The following is a 12,861-nucleotide window of genomic DNA, read 5'->3' on the forward strand; positions in this document are numbered from 1 at the left end:
GATAACCTCTTTAATATGCTGTGAAAAAACGAGCACTCGCCTGAATGCAATTGTCTCTTCAAAACAGCTGATCGGTAGGGGTCTCAGGATTCTTAGGGTTAGTTCACACGGAGGAAAATGGTGTGGAAATTTGGTGCTAGCAGAAAAAGGAACCCATTGAAGTCAATGGGAGGCTTTTTTTTTTTCCAGCGCTGAAATTCCACTTCAAATTCCTCGCCATTTTCCTCCGTGTGAATGGATCCGTACTCTCGCTGATCTGATATTGATGACCTATTCTAAGGATTGCTGATCAATATTTGACTCCCGGAAACCACCTTAAAGGGGTTGTTCAAGCAAATATAGACAATCCATTTAAGTTTTAAATCAGGCGGGGGCAGTGAAAAAAAAAAAAAATTATATATATATATATATATATATATATATATATATATAGTGCACAGTCCGATCTTCTTGGTCCAGGTTTGACATTTGGTGGAAGTCCCAGCCACACGTGACCACTGAGGCCAATCAGTGGCCTCAGCGAAGGGCCTGAGATGTCACTACCTGAGGCCAATAAGCTGCTTCAGCAGAAGGGATCCGTGATGTCACAGACAGCAAGCAGTTTCACTTTGAGAAGATGCCAGATCAGCAGGATCGGATTGTGCTGGGAGGGACAGAGGTGCACCAAGGACAGGCGAGTATGATTTTTTTTTTTTTTTTTTTTTTTTGCACCTCCCTCCAATTGACATAAAAATTATCAATTTGCCTGGACAACCTCTTTAAGTTACATGCAAGCCAAATTGGTGCTATTAAAATTAGTAGTAGCCCCACATAAAGGACACCCCATATAGCTCTTGGTTTTGTAGTGATCTAATGTGGTTACTGCGGCTGACTGGCAGATATTAGCTTGACTAGTGGATGGACGCTCTCCAGGTTTTGTACTCATTTTCTGATGGAGACGTTTATGTATGATATTTGTTCACTTGACTCACTTATGATGTAATTTTTGTTCATTTTATTCCTAGATGATAAAAAGGTATGGCTCTAAACGGCGGTGAAAAAAAATCAAGATTTACTGCAAGTTTTCTTTACTTAGCAAGTTCTCAAGGGGTTAATGAAAATTACGTTCCACCATTTGCTTGGCATGCTTCTCATAAGTAATGGAGATTTGTGCGTTTCTGTGCAAGTTTCACCATCGAAACAGTATTAGGGCCCGTGCACACGGAGTTTACGTGCGCGCAATTTTAGCATAATACACATGTATAGAATACATGTGTAAAAATAGCAGTCCCGTTGACTTCAATGGAATTTTTTACACGTGTAAAAAACGCGTTGTTTTTTGGCGCTTTTTTACACGTGTAAAAAATTCCATTGGAGTCAATGGGACTGCGTGTATTCTATACATGTGTATTATGCTAAAATGCACGCACGTAAACTCTGTGTGCACGGGCCCTTAGGGCCCGTTCACATGGAGTTAACGCGCATGTATTTTGGCAAAATACACATGTAAAAAAAAAAAATACACGTGTAAAAATAAGACACCCATTGACTTCAATGACATTTTACATGTGTATTTTGCCGTGTATTTTTACACGTGTAAAAAAATGTCATTGAAGTCAATGGGAGTCTCATTTTTACACGTGTATTTTGCCAAAATGCACACGTGTTTATTTCGTGTGAACGGGCCCTTACATATTAAGAAAAATGTCAGAGTACTTTGTATACTCAGTGTCTAGGCAGTGTGATCAGAGCTTGCTTAGTGGATGTGACTGTAATGTGGGGAGTGACAGCTGAGCTTATGTAACACCTCTTAGCAGATCTCATGATAGACATGTTGGCCACGCTGGCTTATGCTAATGTAAAAGGACAGTGTAAAGCTTAATCCAATAGAAATCTGTGGCAGAATAATTGCTATTACATGGATTCAGCAAGTACACATGGTAATATATGTGGTAATGATATTAAAGCAAACAATATGGTAGAAGCACTACTAATACTATGCTTATGGTCACTCACCTGACATGGTCCTTTGGTTACTCCTCAGTACTGGGAACTGATCTGTCTGTGCACAACCTGTCCGGATCTCCTCCGCCTTATTTAATTGCACCTTATGCAATCTGGGCGTCCTTCTCCTACTACTGTGAAATGCAAATCAGCTAATAGTTTGCACCATTTACACTAGGGCACAGTTCACTGTAGCATTAACTATTTGTTTTACGTTAGGGAGAGACTAGTACAGGGATATATTACACCATGCATGCCCTGCTAAGAATTCTTGGTGAAGAATAAAAATAAAACCTCATTGGTGAAAGAGGAATTTGCACCTAGTGCCACCTATGGAAAGGTAGCTCCCTATAGATTAATGCCTGGTTTTCAAAGAAACTATGAGCAAATTCTTCTATTTCACTAGTGAGATCTTAATTGTATCTTTTTTTTTTTTCTTCTTCCAAATCAAAAGTTTTTATTAATTTTTTTTTTCAAAAAGTACAAAGAAAACCTGTAGCAAACAGTGCAATATGGAGGCCACCGGGGGAATAAAAATCCCAAAATGGCAGCGAAGGTCATTAAGAAAAGAGTAGACAACCCCAGGAACAGAATAAAGAAGATGGGAAAGAGGAGGAGGGAAGAATAAAGAATAAAAGGGGGAGAAGAAGAGGCAAAAAACAACAAGGTGAGGGGTGGTTAAAGGAGAGAGAAAAAGAAGGGAATGTATTCTTTACCTTTAATAAAAAAAGAAAATAGGTAGGGATTTGCTCTTTGGCGTTCTTGATTCTGTTTGTCTTGCTGTGCCCCCCTCAGACCCTACAATTGGTATAAGGGGGTGTTCACATGTAGGAAATTGAGGTGAAATCCACCTAAAATCCACCTCCCAATCCTTTCAATGCAAGGCAGCAGTTGATTTTTTTTTTTTTTTTTTTTCAGCTAGTGGGAAATAAAATAAGCGCCCTGTTCGTTATTGAGGCTAAGGCCCCACGGGATGTCCCACAGCAAAAAAGCACTGCAGGAAAAACTGCAGCGACAATGTATCACAGTTCTTCTCACATTGCTTTAGATAGAACGTTCGCAGAGTTTTCCTCCACAGCATGTATCGTTCCTTCATAATTAATTTTTTCCCTATTAAAGGGGTATTCCCATGTACATAATCAGATCTATATTTGTAGATAAATAAAAGTTAAACATTTTTGCAACTATAAGTAATTAAAAATTCTTCAAAGTTTTAAAAGATTTTCTCTGACTATCTTAGTGGTGACAGTCTGTTGTCTTGATCGGTTGCCAACGGATATGACCACAAATGCAGAAACTTTCTATGGTCTGGGACCTGTCAGGAACCCAACTATGATTTTCTTATTGTAACTGGGTTATCAGGCAGGGACACTACATGTATCAGAAGATATCCCGGCCACAATAAGGAAATATTGGCTGATTTTCTAACCTTTGGCAACCGATCAAGACAACAGACTGTGACCACAAGATATTTAGAGAAAATCTTTAAAACTCTGCAAAATGTTTAATTACTTATATTTGCAAAAATGTTCAACTTTTAATTATCTACAAATTTAAAAATAATTATGTATAAGGGAATACCCCTTTAAGTTTAATTTTCTATGACTATATGGCAAGTTTCCCTCCAAAATTTCCCGAGTAGTTAAAAAAAATAAAATATATATATATATATATATATATATATATATATATATATATATTATATATACCAATCTTGACAAAACACCATAGGCTGTCAAGTGAAGTCTCAGTACGTCAGTCAGTTTTTAAATATGGAATTAGTATCTTTTGTCTTCCAGAATTATATTATGCTGTAGATTTTACTATGGCCTAAGGACACTAGCCAAAACCAGGAGAACCACCCCAGTCAAGAGTATACGGATGGCACTATACACATGGACAGGAAGAAATATGTAATCCCTCAGAATATGCTTCTAGTAAATTTTCACACATAATGCAAATGATAATTTAGGTTTGTACCAACATTTTAGAGAAAAAGACATAGAACACAAAAATATACATATCGATAAAGGTATTTATTGCCACTAGCCATTTCACGACAACCTCTATATAATGGATCCCTACTCTGTATGACAACTGCCACCTCCACAACATAGCACCCTCAGTTGGAGCGACTCAACAGTACAGCTACACCTCTGCTATCAGGCCGAGTGCCCAGGCTCCGGGCCATACCACCCTTCTGGCACCATGCCATATGTATGGATCTCAATTGTTCATCTTACCATGTGGTCTCAGTCAGAGAAACTAGTAGATGGATTTCTTATACAGTCTGCTGTTAATTAAAAACATCTGTGCTGAATGGGAGGAGCATTGGTATCAGTGCAAAAAGAAACCCCAAAAAACACATATTTAGGATTGTGTGCAGCCACTAGATCATGGTGACCCAATCCATACAGCTCCTAAAATTATATGCATACATTAATCGCTCTAGAGATTGGTAAGAGACAGATGATTTTTGTGACATGTTCCTCAGCATCTGGCTGTATATTCCTGTGGGGTTTTCTGGCCCCCATTTGTTCATCTGTTTTTGACTATCTGGAGTCTTGTTAGCAATGTAGACAATTTTAATTGTGAGCCCTACTTTGGACAAGTGAAAAAGCGCTGTGGAATATGAATGGCGCTAAATAAACAATATTAACAAATAGGGCATCGCTGTATTTGTACTGATCCATAAAATAAAAGGTAGCAAGTAATTTTTAGTAAAAGCAAAACCCGTTAAACAAAAAAAAAAAAAAAGGCAACCCCCCAAATACATTTTTTATCGTTTTACTCCACAAAGAACTTTGTGTCTGTTTCACACATTAGTAAATGTGTGCCAATGTCTGTTTTAGATTTAGCAATCCTAAACTCATATGGTTGTATTATTTTATTTATTCAGAAAATTTGGTCTGTATATAAAGTGTAAAAGCATGATTACTGTTATTTACTCGCTCCACCTACATTTATGGCTTAATAGCGGTTTTTAGAAATGAAGGAAGGAAATATGATAATGTAAGAGCTTTCATAAGATGATAAATGAGAAGTAGGTACTGATAAGAATACAATCCCAGTACACTGTAGGCCATTACATTTATAGTTCTAGGTGGAGTGCGGTTTTCTAGTTCCCAGAAACATTTTTAGGACAACAAAAATGCTAAAACAATTCAATATTTTATTTTTTTGAAAATGTACAACTACAAATGGAAAATAGTAAGAAAATAATGACAAACAATAGAGCAGACAGCAATAGGAAAATGACAAACCACAGGTTCACATAATGTATTTAAAGGGATCCATATGGGGTTGTACTGAGCTACAGTTTATCCCACAAATGTAAAGGTTTGTGGTGCAATTATAAAGTAACAGTAATCCACACAAATGATGCAGAATAAGTTTCCTGACCCTTGTTGGACTAGCTAAGGAATTAATGATCAGCTACAAATCTAGGGTTATGTATTTGATGACAGGACAAAACGAACACATTTCACATTAAAAAGATTTTACATGAAGACAAGTCTCTGTATGGCCCTCTAACAAAAAGACAAGTTCTTGCCATGTGTTTCTAAGCAATGGCTTGAATATATATGTACTGCTGTTTAGTGAATAGTATAGAAAGGAGAGAATTTTTCATGCAAGTTGAAAATGTTGGTGCTGAAAATGTTTGGACTGAAACGTGTACCACTTTTAAAAAATGTAATTAGGGTTAACTGGAAGGAAGACCCCCATTGGTTAAGCAGAAATGGTAGTCTAAATGAATTTCCCCAATATCTTTAATCACAGTCTCTGGGGCCCCATGTGGCGTAAATGTTTCTGAGAGAACCCACAGTGTTTTACAGTCACTGCAAAGTGGATGGGATTCTAGCAAATCCTATCCACACATTGCAGAAATTCGCAAAGTAGAAATGCCACGATTTCCAAATTTGTTGCGGTTTTTGAAATTGTAGCATGTCAATTATACCTATGGAAATGCTGGCAATTTCCCTATAACTATAATGGAAACAGAAAGTCTGCAGAGGCAACTTCAACGGACTTTCAGTGAAAATCCGCGATCCACTGCATTTCCCACACTGCTTTTTGGCCGCGACCAGCTACGTGGGGCCTTAGCCTGAAAGACTATTAGGATCTCTACACTCTGTTATAGCACAACAATGCAAGGTTTACAGGACTTCACATGTCCAGGTTTAGATGCAAAGCTCCTAAGAACTGCAGCAATTCTAGTATTTTTCATGTGAAACTTTTACACATGAAAAAAAATAAAAACCCATTAAACTCACCCCAAATCATCTCATAACCTAAATAAATACATGAATCACTAGAACATCACACATTTTAAGGCTGGACGCAGGTGACATATAGACAATGACTATTCTTCACACATAAATTAAAGCTTATTTAAAAGGGATTCTACCATTTAAACCTTTTTTTTTTTTTTTTTCTGTGCATAAGACGTCGGAATAGCCTTTAGAAAGGCTATTCGTCTCTTACCTTTAGACGTGGTCTTCGCTGCAACCGTTCCTTAGAAATACCGGTTTTTACCGGTATGCAAATGAGTTCTCTCGCAGCGATGGGGGCGTCCCCACAGCTGCCAGAGAATTGTCTCCAGCGCCGCCTCCTTCTTCGTCCGCAGCGTCATCTTCAATGTCTTCTTCCGGCGCAGGCTCGTAACTTCTAGGCGTCAGGCCTTGAGCAGAGCAGACTGCGCAGGTGCACAGGCCACGAGGAAATGGCAGCTAACAATACTGTGCAAGCGGCCCGCTCCCATCACTGCGAGAGAACTAATTGGCATACCAGTAAAAACCGGTATTTCTAAGGAACAGCGCAGCGGAGACCACGTCTAAAGGTAAGAGATGAATAGCCTTTCTAAAGGCTATTCCGACGGCTTATCCACAAAAAAAAAAAAAAAAAAAAAAAGTTTTAATGGTAGAATCTCTTTAAGATTCTCCTGAAAAAGTGTTTCAAAGGGAAACAAAAAAGCCACAAAAGGCACATGCAGCATAATACAGAGGAAATAAATAATACAATATGAAATCCATTCGGTTGTGTTCTACAGCTACCAGAGTGTAGCAACTAACAGTCCTGAAAAACATCATAGTAAAAAAAGAGGCAAAGATGTGCACATCGTACAGAAAATGCACCAGAACAAGACCCTAACCTCTGCTGCTACCCTGCCCTGGCGAATTCATATAATGGATGTTAAAAGTGATCCCACCTACGATGAGAAATCCTTTTACTTATTCCCTGGCAAGTAGATCATATATTCTGCATAAAAGGCAGCAGTGCATCCCATTTCAATGGGGATAAGTTCTGGTAACAGTCCATAGGCTGATCACATTATATTGTTTCTGTCAGGTTAGTCACATTTGCCTCTTTTTTGGTTGCTGATCGAGCTTTCGTTTCAGCAGATTGTAGTTCTCCTTGGTCCCAGAGGCAGAAGGATCTAACTTCATGGAAATTTCATAGTATTTCTTGGCCAAGTCAAAACGCCCCCAGCGATGGTAAAGAACAGCTGAAATATATACAAGTTACAATCTTCAATGTTGAGGAATGAATTAATGCAAGACTAGGATCACATAGCACAAGTCAACTTTTTGTAGGGATATTCCATCCTTAAGAATGTATTACCTATTCACTGGATATAGCTTCCACCTATCGCAAGAATATAACCAACCTCAAGATATACAATTGTGTCTAGGAGGAGTAGTGGAGTTGGGATAAAATAGCACCAGTGCATCACCATAGCAGTAATAAACACATAGGAGCTGATTTATCATGGTGAGTGCGCCAGAAAACTAATGTATGAGCCATGAAAATCAGAACCATGGTTCAAAAAGAGTCTGTTGAGAGACTGGAGGTATTGACATTTTAATAAAACGGTACAAAAAAAATTGATATAAAATATATACATAATGTTAATTAAAAAAAAAAATAGAGAGAAAATAGCATCCATAAAACTGTGTGAATCCTGTATAGAGGAAGTTTTCTTTTTGAAGAGTTTTGGTGTCATTTTACTTTTGGTAGCATGATGTATATTCATCAAGCTAGTACAATGTTAAAGTCAAGCTATGATGGGCGCTGAGCGGCGCGGTGTGTATGTAGTCTAATGAGATGTACTACATGGACTGCTGTGCGAAACAGCTTCAATTAAGAGCGCTATTCAAACACAGCTGCACCGCTCACATGTAGTCACATCCTCTCCTCCTCTAGGTTACATTGTAAGACACAACACACATTTCCTCTCATTCTACCTGGATCTAACACGGGGCTACATAGATTTCCTGCATTTAGGAATAATTACACTATATACACTATCTATTCCATACTGCAACTTTGTAAGAAAATGCTCACCACTAAGAAAGGACTTTAGATGAGCAATCTCCTTATTTATCTGGATATATCAGTCTCTCTAATCCTATCAAATTCCATGATGGATGATTTCTGTCTGTCCTAAGTTATCAGCACTTATAAAGGAAACGCCAATTATTAGCTAACAGACATAACTATGACAGCAAATAGTGCGACATATAATTACCTAGAAAATGGCCATAAATGCCTAGAACAAAAATTGATGTAATAATTCCGTCTGCACCTTGAGTAATACAGCATGTGCATAGCCTGCCATAGATGCGGAGGCCAAATACATGAAATATGTCATAAGCGGAGCTAATCATCTCATCAACAGCTCAGAAAATCATTTGATTGACCTAAGGAGCATCTGTGTTTAGCCATGTCCACTTGCTCCACAATGCCGCTGCCTTTCATGAGCATTTTAACTCAGCGTGCCCTGAAAACTTTGACAGAATTGTGCTGTAAGAAAGCACAGGCCTCAAAGGGGCTCTTTACATTTTTTAATTCTATTCATGCCGTTCCTAAACAAAGAGTCTGCACAAGGAGGCCTTTACAGTGCTAGCAGTCATCTCCTCATAATGGAAAGGCTTCACTCTGATAGGTGGGCCTTTTGTGCACACGTATTTTTGATTGAAATTGATTTTACCCTTTTCAATTACTACACAGTGAGAATGGACTGTTAAACATATGCCTTTTGACGTTTCATTCTTGACATTGTTTGATAATTAATTTTCCACTCCATCAATAGGAAAATATCTCACAGTATACGTGTCGACAGTGTGACAGTTTATTCTGTTTTAAAATGTAAATGACCGACTCAGAAAGGCTCTTACCCAAATTGCCGTGATAACTTGCAGATGAGGGGTTAGCCTCAATGGCTCGAAGGAACAAACCTTCAGACTCCTGGAATAAAACAATAGAAAACATGTACAGTTTGTCAGTCTGGCAAAAAATAAAAAAAATTATTTCAACATACGAGCCTTAAAAAGTTTCACTTCATATAATAGAGATCTACTTCTAGGTTATTATAAACAATCATCATTTAGGATTAATAATCATCCCAAGTGAAGATAAAGTACACTATGTTGTGTGAGCACGGATGTGGAGGCGAACAATAAAACCTTACCCAACAGATAACAAAAGAACACTGCCCTCAAGTGGCCAAAATGTCAAAGATTAAAAAGAAATCTTTACAGTGCGTTTCATAAAAAAAATACTGGCATAACATAGACCGTCACAACTGAATAAGCTCACTAAAGGAACCAGGAGTAAAGTTGTGTTTCTATATTACATTATAGGACAAGAACACATCAGTGTGAAGCCTTACATCAGTAGTCATGAACACTCAGGACATAATATCTAAGACAAACCTTGTATTTCTGCGCCTTCCCCAGCACATTGGCCAGTGAAAATATAATGGAATGATCATGTGGTAACAACCTTAAGGCTTCCCTTCCGATAACTTCAGCTTGAGCCAGATTGCCTAATAATAGGAGAAAAGCAGAGAATATGAACACTTGTGGTAAGACAGGATTGAAGGCCATTGAGTAATAATGACAGCAATGAGCGAATTCTCCATGCAAGATATGTGTGGAGATTAGATCTTATGAATACAGAGCTAGGCTTCAGTCACACAAACACTGAACAATTAAAAATAAGGCCGTGAAAACTGGATACCATGGCTGTTTTTCATAGCTGTTGCATTAATGGATCCATTTTCACTGATCACACATAGACTTCAGTGCACTGACCAATCCATGAAAACAGACAAAATAGAACAGGTTCTATTTTTTGACTATTCTTTAAAATGGATCTTCAAGAAAAAAAAAGAAAAAGCAATTATATGAATAGTCCAATTGAAATCAATGGGGTAAATTTATTGCGCCTCGTGCGCCCATTAGCTGGCATACATGGCTTAAAACAAGTTTTTTGTGCATAAAAACTTGAAACTTTTTTCTGTTTTGTATTGCACATACCACTTTCATGGACTGGGTGTATCTTGAGATGCACGCCACATTTCTTATTATTCACGCTGTTTTTACCACAGGCTGGTGTAAATGTAAGTCTGCAGGCACACGGTCCGGCACAGATTGCACCTTATTTATGAAGAAGCACGCACCTGCTCATAAACAAGGCGCATCTGCTGCCTCTCCAGGGGATGTGGAGACCGGCATTGAATACACCAGTCTTTATAAATCTCTCCCAATGTGTTGTAACAGTCGTTACAAAAGTATCCATCACACTTCGGTTTTTCACGGTCACATGCATGAAACAGTAGTCCTTTATTACTGCTGAACTTTACTATGGCTCCATTAACCAGCCTCTCATTTGCTTTCATTACATTTTTCTGTTCTACTCTGATCTGATATAATAAAAAATATTTTGCATCAATTTTTAAACTTCAGTAGGCTCCAAGTGCATATTGTAAATGTGTATGCAAATATATACCCATGGACTTGGCCCTGTTTTCCATTGATTTCTATTAAAAACATTTTAGTACTATCAGCTGTAACCTGACAAATATATTTCAAAAGTAAGCTGTCAGAGTTGTCAGTTATCTTACCCTAGGACCGACCAGGTAGATTTTAGTGCAATGTTACAGATTAATATGATTAACTTAATTAGAATACACAGGATTAACAAAAGAAGACATACTTGTAATACAAAATAAAGAACACCTGAAATCCATCCTCCTAAACCTTTAAACCAATTGGCTGGGTTCAGCCAAGATAGCCAACTTGGCCAAGAACCATCCTCTTCTGCATGACTTTCCCTGAAGTTCTCCTTCAATGTTCGTGCCTTCATTATGTCATGGGCAACTCTAAATAGTCCTTGATCATCAATATAGTGACAACAAGTAGGACCCACAATCTGACATAAGCCTTCTTAAGCTGTAGTCAATTAATCTAATATCATAACATGCTGACTAGTGTCTACAATTAACTGCTTTATATACCAAATACTAGTATTAATGGTTTATTTTATCTGCCTGTCATCATAAGTATCATATGTACCACTTATGTACTAAATGTGATCCAGAGACTGGGACTCCTTGTATCATGGTGATCTATGATGCTAGAATTCCCTGCCTATGCGCAGCTCTACGGTCCCGTACACACAGTCTACCAATAAGTATTTGGACACCTGTGGTAGAATAGAAAAACAACATTTATTCATATACAATAGTTGGTAGACCCCAGCAGATAGTTCCTTAACCCCTTAAGGACCCGGCCATTTTTTGGTTTCGCATTTTCGTTTTTCCCTCCTCACATTTCAAGAGCCATAACTTTTTCATTTTTCAGTTCACAGAGTCACATGATGGCTTATTGTTTGCGGGACAAATTGTACTTTGTAATGGCATCATTCAATATGCTGTGCAATGTACTGGGAAGCTGGAAAAAAAATCAGAATGAGGTGCAATTGGAGAAAAAATGCATTTGCGCCATTTTCTTATGGGTTTAATTTTTACAGCATTCACTGTTTGGTACAAATGACATGTTACCTGTGTTCTACGTGTCAGTACGAACGCGGTGATACCAAATTTATATAGTATTTGAAATGTTTTGATACTTTTAAAAAAATGATAAACTTTGCAAAATAGAAAAAAAAATTTGTGTCATCATGTTCTAACACCTGTAACTTTTTCATATTTCCATGTATGGAGCTGGTTGTGGTGTCTTTTTATGCGGGACAAGATGACGTTTCTATTGATACCATTTGGGGAAAGATCTGATGGTTTGATCACTTTTTATTCAATTTTTTATAGGAGGCAAAGTGTTGAAAAAAACGCTTTTTGGCGGTTTTTATTTTTTTTGCCGCTACGCCGTTCGCAGTACGGGATAAATGTTTTAATATTCTAATAGTTCGGGCATTTTGGAGCGCGGGGATACCTAATATGTTTATGTTTAATGTTCTTTAATTACTTTTATAGCTAATCTAGGGAAAGGGGGGTGATTTGAACTTTTATATTTTTTTTATTTTTTTAATACTTTTAAAAACTTTTTTTTTTCTTCTGTTACATTTATGATCAGACCCCTTAGGTACCTTGAAACCTAGGGGGTCTGATCGCTCATACTATTCACTGCAATACTACAGTACTGCAGTGAATAGCAGAATCCCAGCACTTCTATTAGAGGCTGCCTCTGGCATCGTCTAATAGATCTCGGGCAGAGACAAGCCTGGAAGCCTTCAATAGGCTTCCGGCTGTCATAGCAACCGATCACCGCCCTCATGTGACGTTCAGGAGGGCGGCGATCGGCGAAACATGGCGGCGCCCATGCCGCCGGCGCCGTTTACACACTGCGGTCACGTTTGACCGCAGTGTGTAAAGGGTTAACAGCAGCGATCGGCTCGGGCACCGACCGCTGCTGTTATTGGCAGGTCCTGGCTGTATGATACAGCCGGCATCTGCCGTGTATGGAGCGATCTCAGCGTGTGAGCTCGCTCCATACATCCCCATGCGACCCATGACATACAGTTACGTCAAGGGTCGCTAAGGGGTTAAGGATGGTATTGAGCGACACAATACTCCTG

The 12,861-nt window shown here is 38.3% G+C and overlaps 1 protein-coding gene across 2 annotated transcripts in view; it reads right to left on the reverse strand.

Moving 5' to 3' along the window:
• TMTC4 (transmembrane O-mannosyltransferase targeting cadherins 4) overlaps positions 1–12,861 on the reverse strand; it is a 72,207-nt gene that overhangs the window by 14,638 nt on the left and 44,708 nt on the right. Inside the window, exons 16-18 of one of the 2 annotated variants that reach the window (XM_075265333.1) lie at positions 9,699–9,811; positions 9,162–9,231; positions 6,920–7,489 (exon numbers count right to left, since the gene is read on the reverse strand). In XM_075265333.1, coding sequence (XP_075121434.1) covers positions 7,338–7,489; positions 9,162–9,231; positions 9,699–9,811 — 335 coding nt within the window. In that variant the 3' untranslated portion in view covers positions 6,920–7,337. Of the gene's footprint in view, positions 1–6,919; positions 7,490–9,161; positions 9,232–9,698; positions 9,812–12,861 lie in introns of those variants that run through there. The other variant, XM_075265335.1, reaches the window with a different exon arrangement.

Source organism: Leptodactylus fuscus, chromosome 2 (genome assembly GCF_031893055.1).
Source record: "Leptodactylus fuscus isolate aLepFus1 chromosome 2, aLepFus1.hap2, whole genome shotgun sequence".
NCBI classification, from domain to species: domain Eukaryota; kingdom Metazoa; phylum Chordata; class Amphibia; order Anura; family Leptodactylidae; genus Leptodactylus; species Leptodactylus fuscus.